We start from the raw sequence: 26,084 nt of genomic DNA on the forward strand, positions 1-26,084 counted from the left end.
ATGGAGAAAAGGTTGAGGCGTAACAACCTCCACGTCCACGGGGTTCCAGAAGGGATTGAGGGGTCGGACATGAGGGCCTTCATCATCACCCTTTTTAAGAATGCATTTCCTGAACTGGCAGATTGGAACTGGTCTTCTGAGATTCAGAGAGCCCACCGAACTCCATTTAAAATACGAGCTGGTGCTACTCCGGACAGACCAAGGGCAGTCCTTATATTTTTAGGAAACTTCATCCTCAGACAAATTATATCTGATAAAGCCAGACCTGATGCCAAAAGAACAAGCGAGGGCATATCTTTCTTTGTAAGACCGGATTTTTGTCGTGCAACGGTCGAGAGGCGCTGGAGGCTCCGTCAATTGATTAAGCCTTTCCAGGAAAAACATATGCAGGTCTATCTGGTGAATCCTGCACAGCTTAAAGTTGTGGGAGAGGGCAAGACTCAATTTTTTTCATCCGAGATGAAGGCAAAAGAGTTTCTGGACTCACTATAATTAACCCGGTAATAAGGGGAAGTGGCTTGAAAGGAGCCCAGAAAAAGATATACAGTAGGCTAAACAAACTAATGTTGATGTTTACCCTAGGGTGTTATGTTTAATTCTCCTCTGTTCTCTCCTTCTTTTAAGAGGATATGGAGTTAGGAGGGGAGGCGTCTAGGGGGGGGGGATATGTTTTTGTTCAATGTATGATTTTTGGTGTTTCACAAGTGCATCCACACACCACACTGCTGCATCCATCCATCAACGCACAGACCCCGGTCTGAGCGCTTCTAGGGGGAAAAGGTGGGATGGAAGGGGGGGGGGGAAGGGTGTCCCAAGCGAGGGTCATGCACTTAAGGGTGGTGGAGGGAGGGGGGGGAAAAGCAAAGAAACAAAGAAAAAACTGAGAATTGACTCTATAGAAATCAGACCTGTATGCTTTTTTTTGTACAGAATGACTAATAGGACTAATATCAGTAATCAAATCCCGGATTTAAAAAGGAGATGCATAAAAATCGATAATGCTTAGCCTTACTATCTACTCGATTAATATAGGGGGGCTGAATGATTGGCGAAAAAGAGCCAGACTCACAGAATTTGTTGAAACTAAACCTATAGATATCTTGTGCTTGCAGGAAACACATCTCTTGTGGGCTAAAAGAAAGTTGTTAAAATTTGGTGGTTTTGAGATGCTTACATGCTCTTCCCAGACCTCAACTATCAGAGGTGTGGCAATTGTGGGAAAAACAACTCTGGGAGGGGTTAAACGGGCTAAATCAGATCCAGCAGGGAGATGGGCCATAGCAGAATTAGGATGTGGGTTAACGGTCTGTGGAATCTATGGATCAAACCTTGATGACCCCACAGTATTTGAAGTAGTGGAAAGTGAGTTGTCAAGCTGGCCCGCACCAATTTTGGTATGTGGTGATTTTAACATTACAATTGATTTCTCCAGCAATATCCCCTATAGTGGAAGGAAACCTAGAGTTTCAAGGGCGCTCCTATCTGTGATGACATCACATGGTCTGGTTGACATATGGAGCTCAAAATATCCTAATGACCCAGGCTTCACTTATTTTTCCTGTCCTCACCAGAAGTATTGTAAACTTGACTATGCTTTAATCTCCTCAGGAGAGATTGGGAAAGTTAACATTAAAAAGCTCCCTAAAATCCTATCGGATCATAACCCGTTAGTTATTAGTCACAATGGTTTAGGCCCAACTAAGAAAAGAAGATCTTGGACATTTAACCGTAAACTATTAGCTGATGCTGCATTTAGAGAACATTTGCGAAACCGGACACGCGAGTTTTTTACGCAAATCAATACAGTGCTTCGAGAAACTCGGTCTGGGATTCATTTAAAGCAGTATTAAGAGGGGAAGTAATCAGCTACTCAGCCCAGCTAAGGAAAAAACAACAGGATTATAAGAACAGACTTCTGGGTGATTTGGCTAAAGCAGAGGAACAGCATTGTCTGGCATTAACTTTGGGGAAGGAGAGCGCTCAGTGTCAAACTAAAATTTGTCTGATTAAAGCCGAGATACAGAAGCATTTGGCTGATAGGGCATCTATAGATTACTGGACCTATAGGAAGAAAATGTACGAGACAGGGGAGTAGGCTGGGAGGGCACTAGCCTTAAGAATTAGGCAAGTCAGTGTTAAAAATGCCATAACATTCATACAGGATGAGGGTCGAGATTATACTGAACTCCAAGATATTGTATCTGTATTTGAAAAATACTACGAGAACCTATATAGGGAAGATGCAGGGGACATCCCCCCAGATATTATAGGGAGGCATTACCCAGATTTAGGCCCCAAGTTAAATCAAGACGAAATGGCAAGCCTCGAGTGTGATATAACTAAGGAAGAAATACTAGAAGCATTGTCTCCGTTAGCTGGAGGTAAAGCTGCTGGCTCTGACAGTATACCCTTAGAGATATATAAATATCTGAAGATCGAGATAACACCATACTTGCTAGATCTTTTTAACGGGATTATATGTACTGGTATAATACCAGAAACTTGGAGAGATACCAATATTGTGGTATTTCACAAGAAAGGTAAGCCAAAAGAGAATACTGGTTCTTATAGACCAATTTATCTTATTAATTCCGATAATAAATTATATGCAAAAATCATAGCCACAAGGTTGGGGAGGGTCATTGGTGGCCTCGTCTCTCCTTGGCAGCATGGGTTCATTCCTGGTCGTGGCACAACGGACCATGTGAGAAGAGCTATATCTATATTTGAGGCCCATGCTGGGGGGGAGGGGGTCGCTAGGATCCTCCTCGATGCCGAGAAGGCATTTGACCGTGTTAGATGGCAATATCTTTGGGATGTATTACAGGGGAGAGGCTTTGGTCCAAAGATATTGATAGCTATCAGGGCCATGTATCGCGACCCGATGGCGCACATACAGTTGATGGGTCTGAGTTCGGCTGGGATCAGGATAGAAAGGGGCACTCGTCAGGGTTGTCCCTGCTCACCAATCTTATTTGCCCTGTATATTGATCCATTGATTAGGCAGATATTGGTAAGTAACAACATAAAACCAGTCATAACCAATGGGTTCGAGAGCAAAATCCTAGCATATGCAGACGACCTAGCGGTTATGACACCTGATCCGGCAGAGACCATGCGAACATTAGTAGAGATTACTAAACAATTTGGATATTATTCTGGATACAGGTTAAACGAGGAGAAAACACAGGTGATCTGCTCAAAGAATATAATAAAAATGGATCAACGGTATGTCGATTCTGCTACGTACCTGGGGGTTATCAGAGCAGAGACCGGGTTAATTATACAGGATAATTTCAACCCGCTGCTTAAGAAAATAGAAACAGACTTAAAACGTATGGATGTATTACATCTATCTATCATTGGAAGAACAAATGTTTTGAAAATGACAATGCTGCCCAAACTGTTGTATAAATATAGATCTATACCCTTTTTGATTGAGGAACAAATGTTAAAAAAGACTGAATCCATATTTAACCGATTTCTCTGGCAATATGGCAAGATTAGAAGAGCAGCTAAGTATATGTCTCTTCCCCAGGAGCTGGGAGGCTTGGGTGCCCCAAATATAAGATTCTACCATTGGGCATGTTTAATAACCCAGATGTCTATCTTATTCCAAGCTGGTGGTGGGGGGGGGAGGGGGGGGGGGAATCATACCAGGGATCCAACTGATAATATGTATATTCCTCCCTCAATATACGAGCTTCTCATAGGGCAGGACGCCGTGGGTGCTTTATTGAGAAAAAAGAGTCGCAGATTTTTTAAGAAAACTAGGCTCAAGACTATACTGGGAGCTTGGGACCTATGGAAAAGAGCTCAGAAATATCTGCAGATTTCCAGAATTAATAGACATTCACCACTTTGGAAATCAGGTTTCTTTCTGAACCTTAGTATGGATGGGGCATGGAAATACTGGGAGCAACACGGCATTCAGACGATAGGTGATATCATGTGCAGTGGTAAGCTGATGTCATTCGAAGCTATTCAACAGAAGTACGATCTATCTATAGGTCATAGCTTTAAGTATATCCAAATTGCACGAACTCTTAGAGCAGATGTAATTGCCACTTGCTCTTCTGCCCCTAACCCCATCCTTGATTATGTAGTGAACAATGGTGACAGGATAAGGGTAGTATATCAGGAGCTGTTGGGTAGGTTGCCTAATGGCCTAGAGAAACATGAGGCAGCTTGGGCAACGAAACTACAGGACCCAGATGCAGACCTTGATAGAGCCCTATCCTTAGATAGGCAGGTACTTAGGTCCTCCAATTTGAAGGCGCAACATTTCATGACTGTCTTCAACCTATACTATACACCAGCTAAGTTACATGAGTGGGGGATAAGAGAAGACAGTAAATGTCCTAGATGTCAACAGGATTCGGCTGATCTGGTTCATATGTTCTCTCTCTGTGAAAAACTTGCCACAATTAAAACGGAGATAGAGAAATTTCTGGAGGGGCTGCTAGGCTCAAAGATCAGCCTATCCCCAACAGTTATGATACTTGGGATCGATGGCAGACTAGGGTTGAGTGGAAGGAGAGAGGCAGAGGCTTTAATCTTCTTAGCAGCAGCCGTTTTAAGAATCTTGATATCAGCTGCGTGGAAGGATCCCTCTCCCCCCACTTTCTCGATGTGGATGGCCAGATTCCTCACTATACATAACAAAGAATCCTCTCTGTATTCTTACAAAGGTAAAAAATTGCGGGATTTCGGTCTTGAAATGTGGGCACCGGTGAAGGTATGGAGGGAGGGTATGTCTACTAACGGTGCTTTTATGTAACTTTTTTTTACTATTTAGTCTGAATCTGGCCAACCCTTTTAAATAGTGGTGTATATATATATATATGTAAATAGGTATAAATTGATCTTTTTATATGGATTAATTATTTTATATACCTTTATAAAGCTAGGCAATAACAGTATTAAATCTAAAGGCTGTATTGATGTATTAACGGGATGTTCTGGTATATGAATTTTTGTAATTTTCTGTCGGTGTATCATATCTGTATGTCTGTTTTTTATATACTGTCAATTCTCAATAAAAAAAAATAAAAAAAAAAAGGGAAGAGACCCATTGGTCCCTGACCTTCCCATACCTGTAACACCCCTACATTTAGTATTTAGGGACACCCTGAACCTTCCTTCCTCAGATCTCGATTTTGAAACCAGTAGAACAAGAAGAAGAAAGAAGACTTGCTGTGCAGCTGCTAACAAGAGGACAACACCTACTTTTTTTTTTTTTTTTTTTGTGTGTATCTTATATAGCGCACGGCTACCCCAACGGGGTGTTCCGGCGCTTGCATTGGGAACCCGTCCTGGCTTTTCCCTGTGAGATAACCCGCACTGGGCATCCCCAAGGTGAAAGCCAGGCATCCCGCCGCGGGGGGCCGTAGTGGAGATTAAGCAAGCTATTGCAGTTGCAGAGTGTGAACCCGTGATTTGAGTAGGCACCGAAGTGAGAATTATCGAGTCCGTGGACACTAGTGCTCAGACCCTGCCGCGTCGGGAATTGAACCCTGGTCCCGGGTCTGACCTCAGCTTCCAGGTATGCCTCTTCTAACCATTGAGCCACACTTCTCCAAGACTTGGCCCCAGCCCTACAGGCCTGTTGACCCTCGAACCTTCTCCAGACAAATCCCGGCATCTCCTGTGGTCCGTAACCTCGAAAACCCCAGAGGACCTGACTGCTTTGCTCATGTAAAGACTGGGACTCCCACGAGCAGTGGTCCTGCTCAAACAGCAACAACCCCTGATGCCACCCAGGAACCGCAAATCCAGCACACTCTGCACCCGCCGAGCCCGGCCTGTGCCTGAGTGAAGAAAGATCAAGAGGACATCCCCCCGGCGACTGTGTCCACGAATCTAGCACCCAAGGACACTCCTCGACGCTCCTGACGACGCCTGTAGCCTCACAACCAGTGATCCCTCCAACCGCGACCCCCTGAGGGTAACATTTCCGGACACCAAAAGACACCACTGCACCGGCGCCCCACGGCCCCCTGTGCCCAACTCCTGGGTGCCTCCCTAACCTACAGCTTCCCAACTTACCTCTCGAAGTGGTGGTCACACCTGAAGAATCTCTGTCCCCGAGCTTGCAGCCTTTGTTCGTCTTGCAGCTTTCCCATTGAAATACATTGGGCGCCCGAAGGCCCAAAAGCACCCTGCACCCAGCTGCCCGAGTGCCACTAGAAGTGCAGCATCTGTCCTATCCTACTTCCCCACTTGCCCTGTGTAAGTGACCAGGAGTCCAGCTCTCACAGCCTTGTGGTCTGCCTGCTAGCAGCCACCAACCAAGGGCCCCCTATCCTCCATAGGATAACATTGGGCCTATTCTCTCTGCACCTGGCTGCCCCGGTGCCACTGAGGGTGTAAAGACTGTACCTACCTGACCCTGGGAGACCCCTGAGTCTTACCCCAGAACCTTAACTCTGCCAGTCGAGGACTTACCCAAAGACGGAGAACTTGATTTTCTCCTTAGGGTAACATTGGCTAGGTTTCACTTGTAAATTCTTCTAAGTGTCAAGTTTTGCAACTTTGAAATATTCCTTAAAAATCATCCGATCAACGAAAACGAAATTACTCGCCTGTTACCAGGAGAGAACCGAGTACTGGATCTTTGTGCCAGCACTGACCTTCAAAAGTAAGTACAACTGTTATTTTCTGATAACCTGATTTCCTTCCATTGAATAACATTGCTTGGTTTTACCCAAAATTTCTTCTAAGTGTCGATTTTCAAAACATACAAATATTCCTTAACACCTTCAGCGCGGCGCAAATTTTTGCGCTGTGCTGAAGGTTATAATGAGCCAACGGGCTCATGACGGAACGGTTCCGTCATGAGCACAGGCCAACCGACGCTCATGACGGAACCGTTCCGTCATGAGCATCGAAGGGGTTAAAAGTCGCCTGTGTAAAAAAAAAAATTTCTTTCAACTGTTTACAGGAAATGCACTAGGGCGGAATCCAGCCCTGAGTAAGAAACATTCGTAAAGTGATTTTATTGCATTTACTTAAAACTTCCCATTGAGCTCAATGTTATAATTGTGTTTAACTTGTGTTGCATATTGCAACAACTGTTTCTATTGGATCCAAAAGTCAACTGCTATTTGAAAGTATTCAATTGCAACATCTCATTCTGAGAAAGTATTTTTATACCTACTTGTGGTTTTAAAATTAAACGGCAATATATTTAGGTCTCGCCTATCCCATTCCGCAAAGAATGGATAGGGGAGAATTATAGGAGGCAAAATAAGTCCTCAAACCATCGGGCAGATTTCAAGCAGTTCACGTGAACACAAGCACGCGCTTTCCCCCCACAGGCTTTTTATTACCATTTGCTCCTGCCTCCGAGAGCTTCAAAGGGATCCGCTCCCCAGCCCCCTGCTTCACGCTTTTCACGGTCGCCAGGCCGTGTCTCGCATTTCTCTTCCCCTCTCCCCACAGCAATGCCAAGAGCTTGTTACAAATGCACTTTTACCATCTCCATTTAAGCTTGAGCAAATAATTTTTTTAAAATTGCTTAATATGCACTGTTACAATTTAAAGTACAGAGGCACAATCCGGACGTGCCATGCACAGTAAAAGTAAAGCTTTGGTACACATTATTCCTGTCATGACGTTTTCTTTAAACAACTCCTTGCGTTGATGTGAGTAAATTCGTCGAAGAGAACCAAGACTTAAAGTCCCACAGTGCATGCAGCTGTTATGTGCATCCCAAGGGCTGGCGCAGTACGTCATCAATGGCATTGAATCATATTGTAACCTTGTATATCATCAAGCCCCAGGGAGGAGTTGCATTATTTTTTGGGCAGCGAAACCGTAACCAAACAACGATTAATTTGTCTCTAAAGTACTCTTCTTTTTACTGTTTTTATCTGAACGCACCTTAAAGCCCCTTTTATGGTGGTGTAGTATCACAACTTTATAGCTGCAGTGGGGCGATAGCAGTTAGTTTCCAAATTGAGGCGCTGGTCACATTGTGCACGTACTGCAAGCTTGAGGTCAAACACCTCTGACCCTCCCCCATCGAACTGCATCAGTTTTCACGGCTTGTAGCCCCCTCCCCCCACTGTAGCCCAGCTGCGTCACATGGCCAAACAAAGGCCTGACTCAAACCAACCCGGACGTGAACGATAACCGCCTACGCTGCTTGTAGTAGGTCTTGAGAAATGTAGCACCAGAGACTAAGTAGCTAGTAGGAGAAATGGGAAATGAGGTGCATTCCTGATAAGAGATGCCCAAAGAGCACTGAACGGGAAGTATTGAAAACTGAATACAACACCGTAAACGTTTGCACAGGAATCCGAACAAGTGTAAGGAAAACAGCATGATAATGCTCAAAAATGGAGAAAATGCCACCGACCTCCCCTAGCCCGAGGATGCAAAGTGTTGGTGGTTTTGCCCCAGCCCTTTGGCTGTTTGCATCCTCTAACATTGCATGGCAGTGCATTTCTTTACAATGTTAAATCTGAATGTTGTATCACTCAACACACCCTTTTTAACTGTGAGAATGGCAGAGCAGCGGTTTATTTTTAAATTTAACTGTGAATGACCAGGAGAACCGCGCACCATTAACATCTCTTAAGGAGGCCAGAACTCGAGACACTATGCCGTGCAGAAAATATGTTGACGAGCATGTGAGCACAGAAAACACAATAAGGTATGCAGGAATCGATTGAGGAGTACATGGGTGTAGAAAAAGGTGAATGAAGGAAATATACGAAAAAAAATACGAGCGGACTATTGATAGGTGCAGAGGACAGCAGACAACTTTTCTAAATCTTTGTTCTCTAATGTTGGCATTTATTAACAATACCTGTAGAAAACATGATGATGCTTAGAATACATTGTTTTTTCTTGTTTTATATACTAAACAATTAGCCTAGAGTTCAGTTCTTGAGTGTGTGAGACCATTTGCTGACTGAGAGTGTACAACAATTGCTTTACACTGTCCTCTGGTACTGCCTTACTGCTCACCCAAGCTACCACTTTAGAGAGTAAGGTTATATCTAACTTTAGCCTCAGCCAAACCTCTGGGGACTGTGGACTCTGTGCACACCGTACCTTACAGTATATACAGAGCCACTTTCTTACACGCTGTTTCACCCTGGTCGAACAGGGTTCTGATATCATCACTGGCAGTGATCAGGGCGGTCTCTGTGGTGTGCTTGGGATTGAAACCGGATTGAGAGGCATCTAGCAGATTGTTTCTCTCCAGGTGTTCGGTGAGTTGCCGATTGATTTCCTGTTTGAGTTTGGTGGGGTAGGATATAATGGTATTTGTTTTGGCAGGGTGATATCACTTGTCATTGTGACGGAGTAACCCGCCCACCAAGATCTAAATCTTTTAGAAACACTTCAGAAATTAATATTAGATGTGAGACAGAACCGTGTTTTGATTAAATACTGCAAATATATTCAAGAAATGTTCATTATGTCCTTGCAAAAAAGAATAATATATACTAAAAACTATTTCTTCTAATTACACGTTATTCACTCTTGACTAGAACATGTAACTCAAAAATGGGAATGCCCAGAAGAGAAACACCATAATATTTATTACATATGGCTTGTCTCTGTGATTGCAGCATGAATGGTGTGCCTGTGGAAGTGTAAGGTGAGGGGAGTTCACGTTTGTTGCCAGATTTCAACTAACTTGCATATTCACTGGTATATTTCATAGCTCAAGGTTTTTTTTCCTATCCTATCCTTTTCGGAAACCTACTAAAACTCTATCGTTACCAGTTTGTGTTTGCAGATAGCTTAGGTGTTGGTTAACTTTTATTACTAATTCTATATATATATATATATATATATATATCCAAGAGTTCACTTTGACTGTACCCAGGGGAGTAATAATTTCACCTCGTGCAGCTGACTGTGTAGTGTATTAATCCACCTCCAATTGAGTGGTTATGTTGCCAAACATGATACCATGCATGATGCATGTATACAGGAAACAGTAATTTTTGTTTTATTGTTGAACTGCTGCAAGATTTTTTTTAATGTCTTCGTCTTGACTCAAAAGGCATTCCAGACCAATTGGTCTTGCTATGCTTGTTTTTTTGTTGGTTGGAAGGATGCCAACCTTCATTTGGTTGGAGTGATTTTCTACAGAGTACATCAGAAGTTTGCTTAAGGAGAGGAGCACACTTTACCTCAGCTAGTAATCTATTTAGGATTTGCACATTTATCATTTTTTTTAGTTATTTCTGCCTTTTTGTTCATAGACAAAATCATTAATTAAATTGATGGTAGTGGCATTAAATATTGATGCCAGTACCATCAATTTAATTAATGATTTTGTCTGAGTTCAATGTGGTAGTTTCTATGTCACGGGCATTAATGGGCACAATTCCTGACAAGATGAGATTGGACTTGTCTGATCTACAGGAACCATCGGGTCCAGGTGAGCTTGAGGAGGTGAATGGGCAGGGGATGGAAGTACCCCCAGGGCACTGATTGCAGGTTGGCTGATGGTAGATGCTAAATAGGGACACCGTGGATATCCAGGATGCTCACAAACAACTCAACCTGACAGACACACAAGATGTTCCACACAAAAGCAATGGCGGTGAGGGGAATGGGGGGGGGGGGGAGTTGCATGGTTCACTGTTGGCATGGGAAGCTGTAAGAGAAGCTAAAAGAGATGTTTTCTGCTTTATTTTGATTATGGGACAGGAGGGAGGGATGAATTTATCTCCGACAATTCCCTGTACTGAAACTGCCTGTCTGTTAATCTTAAATGCCAATAAAGTTATATTAAAACAAAAAACTAAAAGATGAGATTGAACTTTAAATTAGAAAACTCGTTCCTGTTGCTGACTTCTTGCACACTTTTTTGTTTGAATGGAAGTGATTATGAAGGGTATTTACTCCCGACCAGCTGAAGGACATGCATCTGTAGGCACGATGATCATTAAGTATGGGGTATTGATTGTACCAGTCGCGCAAATCTGAAATGGTTCGATTTGTGTACTGTGGTGAGAGATGGAACTACTATCTGCAACTGTTCATTTATCCTGGACCTGTATAATATATGTGTACTGCACACTGTAAAATGGTCAATAAAAGATCCGAACAAAAGTATGGGGTATAGAGGTAGAAAGTTACATACGTTTATGAACCTCAGGTAATGAGCACACACTGGAGACTGCCTTTTTCATTACCATCTGCTCGTAAGTTCAACATATTACATTTTGTGTATATCCTGTTTCTCATGCACATATACAGGTTTATATAGATAACAATGGTCCGCTTAAAGGCTTTGAAAATTAGAACTACCAGTAGTTTTAGATCTCTTTAACTGCTACTAAAGACAGTAATTGATGTCTGCTTGGTCATGTTTTTCCACTTTTATGTGGAGTGATGTTTTGCTTAATAATGTTTTTCAAATCTTGATTTGCAAATATTTTTTTTTCTTTTAAAGGTGATAAAAACAAAATTCAGAAACTTGTTCAGATGGCCTGGACGTTTGTAAATGACAGGTAAATGTTTTTCAGATATGCTTGAACATTTTATTTCAAATATGCATCAATTATGTGGTCGCTCCTTCTTGATTTGAGTTATTTGTAGTGCAGGTTGAACTCTTGGGCTACTATGTCTAACACCCTCCTACCTCCCGCCAAGTGCTAAGCTTTGTTTGGCTATTTTGGAAAGTTTGCGCTCAGGCCTCCATAACTATATTCCTACGTAAGTTATCCACTCCAAATGTGCGTCTTTCTTTTTCCAGCATCCTGGGGATTTTAAAGGTACCCCATCGTTTGTGGACTCCCCTGGAGAAGACCAAGCAATTAACCAAAGTGTAGCTAAATTGTGGATTCTTTTTAGGGCAAAACGAGAAAAACGTGGTGCAGAAGAAGTCTGTGTTTTTTTCTGCAAATGGCATCGGCAAAAGGTTTGCAGTGCTAAAATCGTCCCGGTACAGGCAGACTTGATTTTTTACCACAGTTTTGGGTATTTTTCTGGAAGAGCCCATTTTTCCTATTTTTTGTGTGCTTTGAACCTCCTTTCAGTTTGCGATGAAAATGGGTGTAAAGCCCATGGTATATATAAAGCAAAACCAAAGCTACAGATTTCTGAAAACTAGACACAATTCTGAATTTAGCAGGCTCATTTTTGTAGATTGAGTTTCCAAAGAAACTAAGTATTGAAATAAAAAAATATAGAAAAGTATTAGCAAAAACGTTTATTTATGACCATGTTTTCATTTAGAATTTCTCATCTCAAAGGCTAATTTACAAAAGCAATATACGGTTACATCTGCTAGACCCTTTTGGTTTCAGGGTTATATAGGGTTTGTGAGTTTTCCAAGAACTCTAGGTTCCCAGAGCCAATAACGGAGCTGCACCTTGTAATGTGTTTTCATTATGTACCCGGTATAGAGCAATTTATATGGTAAAATACAAAGAGTGAAAAATAGGTATCAAGGAAACCTAGGTATTTTCGAAATGGGTAGAAGATATGGAGTTTAAAAGTAGTGATTATTTGCACATCTCTGAATTTGTGGGTACCCATACCAGCATGTGAATTAGAGGGCATTTCTCAAAATATCTTCTTTCTTGTACACTGGTTTATATTTGGAAGGCACAAATGCAGAGAAGTACAGTTTGTAAAAACACTTGTTCTACTATTCTACGTTCCCCTAAATCTCCCAATAAAAATACCACACGTGTGTGTGTGTGTGTAGACCAAGTGCCCACGATAAGAAAGGGCCCAAAAACAAACATGGACACATCAATCTTTCCACTGGAAACTGACCTTTTTTTAAAAAAAATTGAAATATGGCTAGCTGTGGATGTTTGACCTTAGTTCAGCAGACAACCTGCAGCTTTTTGGAAACTAGTAATGTCATAGAAATGCAAGCAAAATGTGTGATTATAGTCAAATCTTGAGGTTTGCAGGGCATTATGGATAAGAAAACTTTATGGGATCCTCGAGAGATTTACACCACCCTGTACTCTCCTGGTTGTCTGGTTTTCAGAAATGCCTGGTATTGGCAGGTTTTCCTGAGTGGCCCCATACCCAGGCCCATTAGTTGGCCACTACCCCTTATGTTGTTGTTGGCACACTGTCTTGGAACACACCCTTCTGCATCCCTAGGCCCACCCATACAGGTGAGATACCATTTTTATCATGAGATGTGTGGGAACTGTGAGTGGCAGGAAGGTTGAGGCCCCGGAAGTTTCCATTACTTTGAGGGATTCACACAATCCACCCTAGCGTTCCCCTGGTGTCTTTCTTACGAACATATCTATCGAGAGGTGGTAGATTTGCACTTGGAACCATGTACACCCTGGCAGAAAAAGACAGAGCAGACTAATTTAACTGCATAACCATCTACTCCTGAAGTACACACACATGCTGGTTATTTGGCACGAGGGTGAGTAAAAAAGTTACAAATGTAAATTTTATAAACAAAAGATTTCACAAAAGTGAAATTCACTGTTCTTAATATACTCGAAAGTTCGAATACTGAACCAATGACCCTCATCTCGTGACCTTTAAAGCCATGACAAGACACCAACTGCTTTACAGTCCATTTATACACCTTTCATGCATCACACACATGTGAGAAAGTGCCATCTTTCTTGCATGGTATGCCCCCACTTTTTGCTGAATTGCTGATGTTCTTTGACTGATTGTGCCCTGGGCTCCTGCCAACCAGGTGCCCAGGGCCTGTTTTCCTTCCCTAAAACTGTATTGAAGCAAAAACCCATTTGGCATCTCTGGCCACATGTCAGCCCCTGGTAAGTGGTACCCTAGGTACCCAGGGCGTTGTGACCAAAGAAGACCCCTAAGGGCTGCAGCACTTGTGCCACCCTCAGGGGCCCTGCATCCTGACATCCACACACTGCCTTTGCAGACTGAGTCTCCTGGTGCAGAACTAAACAGAGCCGACATGGCACACATCCCTGTGTGCCCTGTCCACAAACCCACTGCCCTGGCATACATCAGTAACCCCTCTAGCTGGGTGCCCTATGCCAGTGGTGTGGGTACAGGTACATGAGCCCTGTGCCCCTACCGTACCCAGGGCCATTCCTGGGCACTGTAAGTGCAGTGATACCATTAAGAGTATATAGTGCTGGGAGGTTGTCATTAGGAACGCCACAGCACCATAATGGCTACACTGAAGACTGACCAGTTTGATATCAAACTTCTCAGCACATTAAACCCCCACTGATGCCAGTGTGGGATTTAATGTAAAATGCACTACAAAGGGCATCTTAGAGATGCTCCCTGAAACCTAACCTACAATCCGCGTCTTGCCTGAAAGGCTGCCTAGGCCGCCACACAGCCGACATGTTGCTGGACCCCTGGGTGGAGAGCCCACGGTCTCCTGGGTCTGCAACAAGGCACATCCTGGGCGAGGTGCTAGGCCTCCTCCCCCAAGATGGGCAGGGGGAAGCTTCAAAGGCATACCACCTTTTGTGAGCTTCTCCAGACCACTTGCTGTACTCCGCAACTGGCCCCCACCAGTTCTGACCCTCACTCTGGCAGGAAGACTGGCGGGAAACCCTACATGAGGAAAGGGGGTGTGCCAGCCTATGCCAACTTCACCCCGCAGGTGGGAGAGGCGAGGTGAAGCACAACTCCGGGCTCCGGTCATCTTGAGGATGGGGAGCCCTGCCCAATCAGAGATAGGCTACTACCCCCTTCCAACAGGAGAGGAGCAGGATAGGTGGTGCAACACCCCTGAACTTAGTATTCAGGAGCACCCAGAACCTTCCTTCCTCAGATCCGGATTTCGAAACCAGAAAGAAGACCTGCTGTGCAGCTGCTAACAAGAGGACAACGCCAACTGACTTGGCCTCAGCCCTACAGGCCTGTTGATCCTTGAACCTGCTCCTGCTAAATCCCTGAGTCTCCTGCGGACAGCAACCTCAAGAACCCTGCAGGACCTGCCTGCCTTGACCCTCTTAGAGACTGGGACTCCCACGAGCAGTGGCTCTGTTCAAACAGCAATACCCCTGGTGCAAGCCAGGACCGGCAAATCCAGCCCCCTCTGCACCCGCCGAGCACGGCTGGTGCCCGAGTGGACAGAGACCCTGAGGACGTCCCCCCCCGACGATTCTGACCTGAAATCCAGTGCCCAAGGACCCACCTCGACGACCCCAACGACGCCTGCAGCCTCAGAACCGGGGACCCCTCAAACCACGACCAGCAGAGGGTAAGATTTCCCGATGTCAAAAGACACTCTGCACTCCCCTCCCCCCCCCCCACCCCCCCTTTGCCCAACTCTGGGGTGCCTACCTATCCTCCTAGATCCCGGCTTAACTCTCGAAGTATTGGTCGCTCCAGAAGGTCCACCGTCTCTGAGCCTGCAGCCTTTGTTCCCTTTTCAAGATTTCCATTGAATAACATTGAGCGCCACGGCTCAAAAGCACCCTGCACCCAGCCGTCCGAGTGCCCTTGGCAGTGCAACCTTTTTCCTATCCTACTTCCCGATTTGCCCTGAGTAAGTGACCAGAATCCCCAGCTCCCACAGATGCGTGGCCTGCTGGCCAGCAGCTACCAACTGAAGGCCCCCTGCCTCTCATTGGATAACATCGTGCCTAACTACCTCTACACCCGGCAGCCCTTGTGTCACTCAGGGTGTACCAACTGTACCTACCTGGCCTTGGGAGACCCCTGAGTCTATGCCCAGAACCTTAATTCTGCCAGTCGAGTACTTAAAAGCCGATAACTCACTTTTCTTCCATAGGCTAACATTGACTGGTTTCACTTGGAAATTCTTCTAAGTGTGGAGTTTTGGAACTTTTAAATATTCACCTAAAATCAGCCGAACAACGAATTCCGTTTTACTCACCTGTTATCAGGAGAGACATCAGTGCTGCACCTTTTTAGCCAAGCACAAACCCTGAAAAGTAATTTTAACCGTACTTACCAGTAACCTGAATTTTCTTGCATAGGAAACCATTGACTCATTTTCTGTGAAATTTCTTCTAAGTGTTGATTTTTGCAAACTACAAATATTCTTTAAAAAGAGTACCAACTACCAAAACGTAATTACTTACCTGTTTTAGATAGAGGTCCCAGTGCTGAACCTAGGTGTGAGAAAGTGCATCTTTCTTGCATAGGTATGCCCCCACTTTTTGCTGAATTGCTTCTGTACTTTGACTGCGTGTGCTCTTGGCTCCTCCCAATCAGGTGCCCAGGACCTATGTTCCTTCCCTAAAAGTGTGTTGAAACTAAAACCCAATTTGCATCTCTGGCCACCTGTATGCCCATAGTAAATGGTACCCTAGGTATCCAGGGCACGGTGACCAGAGAAGACCCCTAAGGGCTGCAGCGTTTTTTGTGCCAACCTTAGGGGCAATGAGCCCTGACACCCACATACTGCCTTTGCTCGCCGAGTGTCTAGGTGCAGAACTAAACAAAGAGTCGACATGGCACACATCCCTGTGTGCCATGCCCACAAGCTCACTGCCATGGCATCCATCAGTCACCCTTCTAGCTGGGTCCTCTATGCCAGTGGTGTGGGCACAGGTGCATGAGCCCTGCGCCCCTACAGTACCCAGGACCAATCCTGGGCACTGTAAGTTCAGTGCTGCCATTAAGAGTATATGGTGCTGGGAGGTTGTCATTACGAACTCCACAGCACCATGATGGCTTCACTGAAGACTAAGAAGTTTGATATCAAACTTCAAAGCATGTTAAACCTGCACTAATGCCAGTGTGGGATTTAATGTAAAATGCCTGACAGAGGGTATCTTAGAGATGCCCCCTGAAACGTAGCCAACTCCCAGTGTCCTGACTTCATGGCTACCGAGGCTGCCACCACCAGACATGTTTCTGGACCCCTGGGCCGAGAGCCTGCCGCTCTCGGGGGCCTGAAACAATGCACATCCTGGGACGAGGTGCTAAGCCTCCTCCCCAGGATGGGCAGGGGAAGTTTCAAAGGCATGCTGCCTTTGTGAGCTTCTCCAGGCCACTTGCTGTAGTCAGCCACTGGCCCCACCGGTTCTGACCCCCACTCTGGCGGAAAGAACACCGGAAAAACCTACGTGAGGAAGGGGGTGTGCCAGCCTATGCCAACTCCACCCCTCAGGTGGGAGAGGCGAGGTGAAGCACAACTCCGGACTCCGGCAATCTTGAGGATAGGGAGCCCTGCCCAATCAGAGCTCTACTCCTGTCCCCCTCCCACAGAAGAGGAGCCGGCTAGGAGGTGTACTCGCCCCAGGACAGGGACCCATTGGTCCCTGCCCTTGCCCTACCCATTACCCCCCTAAATCTAGTATTTATCAGCACCCTGAACCTTCCTTCCTCCGATCCTAAGAGAAACAAGAAGAACAAGAAACCAGAAGACCTGCTGTGCTGTTGCCAACAAAAGGACGACACCCACTGACTCAACATCCTCAAACCCTGGAGGACATGCCTGCCTTTAACCTTCCACAAAACTGGGACTCCCACGAGCAGTGGTTCTGCTCCAACAGCAATACCCCTGGTGCCAGCCAGGAACCGCGAATCCAGCCCACTCTGCTCCCGCCGAGCCCGGCCTGTGTCTGAGTGATCCAAGACCACGAGGACGTCCACCCGGCAACTGGGACCCAAAGTCCAGTGCCCAAAGACCCTCCTCGATGACCCAGACGACGTCTGCAGCCTCAGAACAAGGGACTTCTCCAATCGCGACCAGCTGAGGGTAAGATTTCCTGACCCCAAAAGACACCCCTGCACCCGGCGACTCCCTGTGCCTACCTTTGGGATACCTACCTCTTCTCTAAGATCCCAACTTACCTCTCGAAGTGGTGGTCGCACCTGAAGAATCTCCGTCCCCGAGCCTGCAGCCATTGTTCACTTTTTAACTTTCCCATTGGATAACATTGAGCGCCCGACGGCTCTAAAGCACCCTGCACCCAGCCTCCCGAGTGCCGCTGGAAGTGCAACTACTACTCTACGCTACATCCCCACTTGCAGTGACCAGGAGCTCAGCTCCCACAGCCGCGTGGCCTGCTTGCTTGCAGCCACCAACCAAAGGCCCCCTACCCTCCATTGGATTACATTGGGCCTACTCCCTCTCTCTGCACCTGGCTACCCCTGTGCCGTTGAGGGTGTAACTACTATACCTTTCCGACCCTGGGAGACCCCAGAGTCTATGCCCAGTACCTTAACTTCACCAGTCGAGTACTTACCTGAAAGCTGATAACTTACTTTCCTGCCATAGGATAACCGACTGGTTTGACTCGAAAATTCTAAATGTGAAGTTTTGAAACTTTCAAATATTCATCTAAAATCAGCAGAGGAACTAATTCCGAATTATTCACCTGTGGTTAGGAGAGAAGCCAGTACTGTACCTTTTAGCCCAGTACTGATCTGTAAAAGTAATTTTAACTGTACTTACCAGTAACCTGAATTTTCTTCCATAGGAAACCATTGACTGTTTTTCTGTGAAATTTCTTTTAAGTGTCGATTTTTGCAAACTACAAATATTCCTTAAAAATCGTACCAAATACTAAAACGTAATTACTTACCTGTCTTAGGTAGAGAGCCCAGTGCCGGACTTAGGATCCCAGTACTGGATTACAAAAGTTACGAGAACGTACTTTACCTGTGACTTGAAGAATTTCCTCCCATGGGATAATATTGCTTGGTTTTCACTGAAAAGTTTCGAAGTGTCAACTTTGAAAATACATTTATATTCTAAAAATCACTGCTGTAACCAAAACTCTTTTACTAAACTGTTCTCAGATTAGGTCCCGGGACTGAATCATGGATCCAGTCCTGGAGTCACACAAGTAATCTAGAAAGTAATCAACTGCATTTATGTAGGAAAAACCCATTGAGCTCAATGTTAAATTGTGTCCTTAAACACCCCCTCCCGCCAGCTACGATCATCCAACCAAGCCCTTGCCACTGTACCTCGCATCAACAAAACCACCATGGGAGGCAGATCCTTCTCCTACCTGGCAGCTAAAACCTGGAACTCACTTCCCACTTACCTTCGCCTTACCCAGAACCACCTTGCATTCAGAAAGCTACTTAAAACGTGGATATTTGACAAGTAATTCCCCACCCCTCCTCTAGCACCTTGAGACCCTCTGGGTATGTAGCGCGCTATATAAATTCTTTGACTTGACTTGACTTGTTTGAGATTGTGTTGCCTATTGCAACCACTGTAGCTATTGTACATGAAAAGTCTATTACCTTTTTGCAAAGTAAATACCTAAAGTCACTCATATTAAGAAAAGTATATTTTGATACCTTGTTGGTACTAAAATAAAACAACTATATCTTTTGATGCAAAACAATTGGCTTAGAGTTCAGTTCTTGAGTGTGTGAGACCATTTGCTAACTGAGTGTGTACAACAAATGCTTCACACTGTCCTCTGATACTGCCTTACTCATCGACCAAGCTACCACTTTAGAGAGTAAGGTTATATCTAACTTTAGATTCTGCCATACCTCTGGAGACTGTGGACTATATACACACTGTACCTTACCTTGGTCCAATATATATAGAGAAACTTTTTACACCAAGAGTCCAGTACTGGATTACAAAAGTAACGTGAACATACTTTACCTGCAACTTGAATTTTCTTCCCTAGGATAACATTGGTAATTTCAAGTGAAAAAGTTTCGAAGTGTCAACTGTTAAAATACTATAATTTTCCTTAACCCCTTGAATGCTCATGACGAGCTGAGCTCGTCATGAGCCACAGCGCTCCGGTGCTCATGACGAGCTCAGCTCGTCATGAGCCGTGGAACGCTCGCATGCGGGGATAATTCCCCTGCTGTGCTGAAAGTTCCACGGGAACGGGTGTGGCCGTGATGAGCTGAGCTAGTCATGAGCACAGGAGCGCCGTGCCTCATGACGAGCTGAGCTAGTCATGAGCATATGAGCGCTGTGCGCGCCCCCCAGCACAGCGGGGGAATATCCCCCGCAGCAAAGGGGTTAAAAATCACTACTGTAACCAAAACGCTTTTACTTAACTGTTTACAGCTCATGTCCCGGGACTGAATTTAGGATCCAGTCTTGTGGTTAGAAAAGTAATCTACAAAGTAACTAATTGCATTTAATCAGAAATTCCCATTGAGCTCAATGTTGCATTGTGTTTGATATTGTGTTACCTATTGCAACAAACTGTAACTATTACATTCAAAAAGTCTACTGCCTATTTGAAAAGTATTTAACTAAAGTAACTCATCCTGAGAAAGTATATTTTGATACCTTGTTGGTTCTAAAATAAAACAACTATATCTTTTGATACAAAACAATTGGCCTAGAGTTCAGTTCTTGAGTGTGTGAGACAATTTGCTGACTGAGTGTGTGCAACAAATGCGTTACACTGTCCTCTGATACTGCCTTACTGCTCGACCAAGCTACCATTTTAGAGAGTAAGGTTATATCTAACTTTAGCCTTTGCCAAACCTCTGGGGACTGGGGACCCTATACACACTGTAGCTTACTTTGGTCCAGTATATATAGAGCTACTTTCCTACATTGGTGGATCAGCGGTGGGATGCAATCTTGCATTTGTGTGACTACTTGGTTACCATCTGATCACACAACAGAACTCTTAAAATTGCCTTTAGAATTCTGAAATAGTTTTTTTCCAAAATACTGGAAGTCTTGTCAGGGCCTTGCTTAAGTCCCATTAGAATTTTCGAAAAATAAGTCGCTTAAGTCCCATTAGAATTTTCGAAAAATAAGTCACTATAGTCAAGGGTAGAGGGTTAGAACTGTCAGGTTAGAATGTCTAAACATAACCCAGCTATTAGTGAAGATAACACCAAGGACCTGGTTGATGAGCTAGACCTCAAACCTTACTTACTATTCTTTCAAGGAATTGAGGTCCTTATGCAAAATTAAAAATATAACAATGGGCCTGCATCCAAATAAACAAGGGCTCCAGGAGCTCCTGGCTGAGTATGCTGAAGGCCACCCCTCTGAACATGGTGATGACCAGTCAGAAGGGGAAGAGGTTGTAGAGGAGCAGGATCATTCCCCCTCTCCAAACATCCCTAGGGAGGAGAGGGTCAACATATCCTTAAGTCCAAGAATCAATCTCTGGGATTCTGGCCCTCACACAGGTGGACCACACACACCAATGAAAACATTGGGACTAGCCCCAGTGAAGAGGACAACTTTTTAGAAAAGCTGGCCAAAAGAATAGACCTATAGTCCAGACTCCTCGCTCTAGAAAAAGAAAGGAAAGAGATGGGTTTAGCACCCATCAATGGTGGCAGCAATACTAAAAATAAGGACAGGGAGGAAACTTCTGATCCTGAGATCCCCAAAGGGATTGTCCCTAAATTTGAGGACGATGATGACATCACTAAGTGGTTCACAGCCTTTGAGAGGGCTTGTGAAATGAGAAGAGTAAAACAACCTCTCTGGGGGGCACTCATGTGGGAACTGTTCTCTGGTAACTGCAGAGGCAGGCTTCTGACCCTCTCTGGGCCAGAGGCAGGGTCCTATGATCTTGCGAAGAGCACTCTGATTGAGGGATTTGGGTTCACCACTGAGGAATACAGAATGAGATTCAGGGGGATCACAAAACCCAGACCCAGGCCTGGATTGACTTCGTGGACTACTCAGTGAAGACCCTGGATGGTTGGTTAGCTGGACATGATGTGCATGAATTTACTGGACTTTACAATTTGTCTATTAAGGAACACATATTGAGTAATTGCACAAATGAAAAGTTGCACCAGCATTTCGTAGACCTAGGTTTATTTTCTCCCCAAGAATTGGGAAAGAAGGCAGACCATTGGGTCGACAAGGGTGACCAGGACAACAACTGGGGGTGACCAAAAGAAGGTGGTCACCAATGAGTCTTCCAAAGGGCCCCAAAAACCTGTACTTGTGGGTGGGTCCCAAACTACGCCCTTTCGGCCTCAGCCCTATAGGGGGAAGAACTTTGATCCCTCCAGGGCCTATTGTAACAACTGTAGAAGTTGAGACATTTAACTGTAGACAAAATTTCCCCCCATAACAAAGCCCCTAAGGCACCCAGTACAGCTACTCCTGGGGCAGTAAGTATACAAATTGGATCAGAGGAGTGCCCAGAGCAAATCTGGACGTACTCTCAAGCAAGTCTAGTTTCCATGAGGGAAATTAAGGTGGGGGTACTGGCCTGAAACAGGTAGCAGTCTCTCGGAAATTACCAGCTGACTGCCTGCTTGGCAATGGTCTGAAAAACCTCAGCCTGGGCTGAAGTTGAGTTGAAAACCCATGCAGCCATGCTGGGTATCCCAGAATTGGTGTGTTTGCAAACAAGAGCATAAGCAAAAAGAAGGGTGAACAAGTAGGTTTGGAACCTGAAAGTATGGCCCAACCAACCAAGAGAAAAAGCAAGACTGGGGGACCAGCTTCCACACAACAAACTTCTCAGGAACCCTCTCCTCAGGGAGGCGACTTGCAAACCCTGGAGGGAACTGAGCCCATGGAGCTTGAACCTTACCAGGTTGAACTCTTAAGCCCAGGGGGACCCACTATGGAAGAGCTGTGCCAGGGTCAGCAAGACTGTCCCACGCTTGAAAGCCTGAGGCAGCAAGCTGTTTCAGAAGCACAGGGAGATGTCGGTTGTACCCACAGAGCTTATTGGGAAGAGGGATTACTGTATGCTGAGGCAAGAAACCCCACTCCAGGAACCAACAGGAGGGTGCTAGTGCCACAGAAGTACAGGGAGTTCCTCCTAACTTTGGCTCATGACATACCTCTAGCTGGACATCTGGGGCAAATCAAAACTTGGGAAAGGCTAGTGAGTCACTTCTACTGGCCCCGGATGCACCAAAAGGTGAAGGAGTTTGTTAGCTCCTGTGTAACTTGCCAAGCCAGTGACAAGACAGGTTGTCACCCAAAGGCCCCCTGATACCACTGCCAGTGGTGGGGTTCCCTTTGAAAGGGTAGGTGTGGAAATTGTGGGTCCACTTGACCCTCCCATATCCTCAGGGAACAAATCCATTCTAGTAGTAGTGGATCATGCTACTAGGTACCCTGAAGCAATTCCACCCAGGACTACGACAGCTCCTGCAGTAGCCAAGGCCCTCCTGGGTGTATTCACCAGCAGGGCTCGAAAAATCCCAAAAATGGTACTAGTCCTCCAGGACTAGTACCTTAAAAAATGTTCTCGACCTAACTGCAACCTACTTGACCTCCGTCTCTGAAAGTGGAGCAAATGTGACAAGATAACAAGATTTAAAGGCATCTTTATTGCTCATTAACTTTGTGAGCAATAAAAATGCCTTTCAATCTTATGTTGTCACATTTGTTCTGTTTTCAATGACCGAGGACAAAAGTTGGTTTGTTTTCCTACTCGCCAGAAAGGGCGAGTAGGACCTAAAAACAGCTCGACCTTGTTAAATTTAGCTCGACTATGCGAGCGGTCGAGTGGAATTTTCGAGCCCTGACCAGGGTAGGGTTTCCTAAAGAGGTGGTTTCAGACACGAGGTTCTGACTTCATATCTGCTTACCTAAAGTACATGTGGAAGGAATGTGGGGTGCATTACAAGTTTAATACCCCATACCATCCACAAACCAATGGACTTGTTGAGAGGTTCAATAAGACATTGAAAGATATGATCATGGGGCTCTCTGAAAAACTCAAGAGGAGATGGGATGTCCTGTTGCCATGTCTGCTCTTCGCTTATAGGGAAGTGCCACAGAAGGGAGTAGGGTTTCCCCCTTTGAACTTCTGTTTGGTCATCCTGTGAGGGGACCACTTTGTCTTGTAAATAAGGGATGGGAGAAGCTTCTCCAAGAACCCAAGCAAGACATTGTGGACTATGTACTTGGCCTAAGGTCCAGAATGGCTGAGTACATGGAAAAAGCATCCAAGAATCTGAGGCCAGCCAGGAGCTTCAGAAGCACTGGTATGACCAAAAAAGCTGCACTGGTTGAATTTCAACCTGGGCAACAGGTGTGGGTTTTGGAGCCAGTGGCACCAAGGCTCTCTAAGACAGATGGAGTGGCCTTAACCCTGTCCTAGAAAAAAGTACGGTCACTAACTTAGTTGACCTAGGCACAAGCAGGACACCCAAAAGGGATATCCATGTGAACTGCCTGAAGCTCTACAATGACAGGGCTGACATCACCATGCTGATGGTGACTGATGAGGAACAAGAAGTAGAGTGAACCTCTCCCTGATCTCCTCTCCTGCTGCCCAAAAGATGGGTCAGTAGATGAGGTTGTCTTTTCAGACACCCTCTCTGCCCAACAGCAGACTGACTGCAAGCAAGTCTTCCAACAGTATCATAGTCTCTTTTCCCTGACTCCTGGCCTGACAAACTGGTGTACCCATGATGTGGACACTGGTGACAGTTCACCTGTCTAAAACAAGATCTATCGCCAGTCAGCCCAAGTCAAGGAAAGCATCAAGGCTGAAGTCAGCAAGACGCTGGTGTTAGGGATTTTTGAACCCTCGGAGAGCCCCTGAGCTAGCCCAGTGGTTCTGGTCCCCAAACCTCATCAACAGGGTGAAAAGAGAGAGATGAGGTTTATCTGTGGATAAACTCTGTCACCAAGACAGATGCTCACCTTATTTCAAGAGCAGATGAACTGTTAGACAAATTGGGAGTAGCCAAATTCCTCAGTACAAATTGGGGGTAGCCAAATTCCTCAGTACCTTTGACTTGACTGCAGGGTACTGTCAGATTGGCATGGCCCAAGGAGCAAAAGAGAAAACTGCATACTCCACACCTGATGGGCAATATCGGTTAACTATAATGCCTTTTGGGTTAAAGAATGCCCCTGCCACCTTCCAGAGGTTGGTGACTCAAGTTCTGACTGGCTGGAGTCCTTTAGTGCAGCTTATTTTGATGATATTGCTGTCTTTAGCTCCACCTGGAAGGATCACATGATCCACCTTGGGAAGGTTTTAGCAGCCCTGCAAACTGCAGGCCTAACTATCTAGGCATCCAAATGCCAGATAGGGCTGGGCACTGTGGTGTACTTGGGCCACCTTGTTCATGGAGGCCAAGTACAGCCATTACAATCCAAGATCCAGAGTATCAAGGACTGGGCAGCTCCTACCACCCAGACCCAAGTCAGGGCATTCCTTGGCTTGACTGGGTACTACAGGATGTTTGAGAAGGGGTATGGGTCCATTGTGACTCCCCTTACAGAACTCGCCTCCAAAAAGATGCCCACGAAAATCAACTGGACTGCTAGTTGCCAGAAGGCTTTTGACACCCTAAAAGAAGCAATATGCTCAGCACCAATTCTAAAAGCACCAGATTATGCCAAGCAGTTCATAGTGCAGACTGATGCCTCTGAGCTAGGGATAGGAGCGGTCCTATCCCAGACCAGTGAAGAAGGCCAAGACCAACCTGTTGCTTTTGTAAGCAGGAGGCTACTCCCCAGAGAGCAGCGTTGGAGTGCCATTGAGAGGGAGGCCTTTGCTGTGGTTTGGTCCCTCAAGAAGTTGAGGCCCTACCTGTTTGGAACTCACTTTCTGGTTCAAAGTGACCACAGACCTCTCAGGTGGCTAATGCAGATGAAAGGGGAACATCCAAAACTACTAAGATGGTCCATCTCCCTACAGGGAATGGACTTCGAAGTGGAACAACGACCAGGATCTGCCCATGCCAATGCACTTACCAGGTTCTTCCTCTTAGACAATGAAGACTCCCTAGGGCAAGGTTAGTCTCATCACCTTTTGTTTGGGGGGGGGGGGGTGGAGATTGAAAGTGCCATCTTTCTTGCATAGGTATGCCCCCACTTTTTGCTGAACTGCTGATGTGCTTTGACTGAATGTGCCATGGGCTCCTGCCAACAAGGTGCCCAGGGCCTGTGTTCCTTCCCTTAAACTGTATTGAAGCTAAAAACTAATTGGCATCTCTGGCTACATTTCATCCCCTGGTAAATGGTACCCTAGGTTACCCAGGGCATTGTGACCAGAGAAGACCCCTAAGGGCTGCAGCACTTATTGTGCGACCCTTAGTGGCCCTGCACCCTGACACCCACACACTGCCTTTGCAGACAGTGTCCTGGTGCAGCCCACAAACCCTCTGCCCTGGCATACATCAGTCACCCCTGTAGCTGGGTGCCCTATGCCAGTGGTGTGGGCACAGGTGCATGAGACCTGTGCCCCTACAGTGCCCAGGGCCATTCCTGTGCACTGTAAGTGCAGTGATGCCATTAA

General features: G+C 45.5%; 1 protein-coding gene across 2 annotated transcripts in view; it reads left to right on the forward strand.

Annotated features, from left to right (window-relative positions):
• The window catches only part of CCNK (cyclin K), a 482,638-nt gene that overhangs the window by 108,096 nt on the left and 348,458 nt on the right, over positions 1–26,084 (forward strand). For both annotated transcript variants that reach the window (XM_086937756.1, XM_086937757.1), the window contains exon 7: positions 11,429–11,486. In XM_086937756.1, coding sequence (XP_086793882.1) covers positions 11,429–11,486 — 58 coding nt within the window. The remainder of the gene's footprint in view (positions 1–11,428; positions 11,487–26,084) is intronic.

This window comes from Lissotriton vulgaris, chromosome 9, assembly GCF_964263255.1.
Source record: "Lissotriton vulgaris chromosome 9, aLisVul1.2, whole genome shotgun sequence".
NCBI classification, from domain to species: Eukaryota; Metazoa; Chordata; class Amphibia; order Caudata; family Salamandridae; genus Lissotriton; species Lissotriton vulgaris.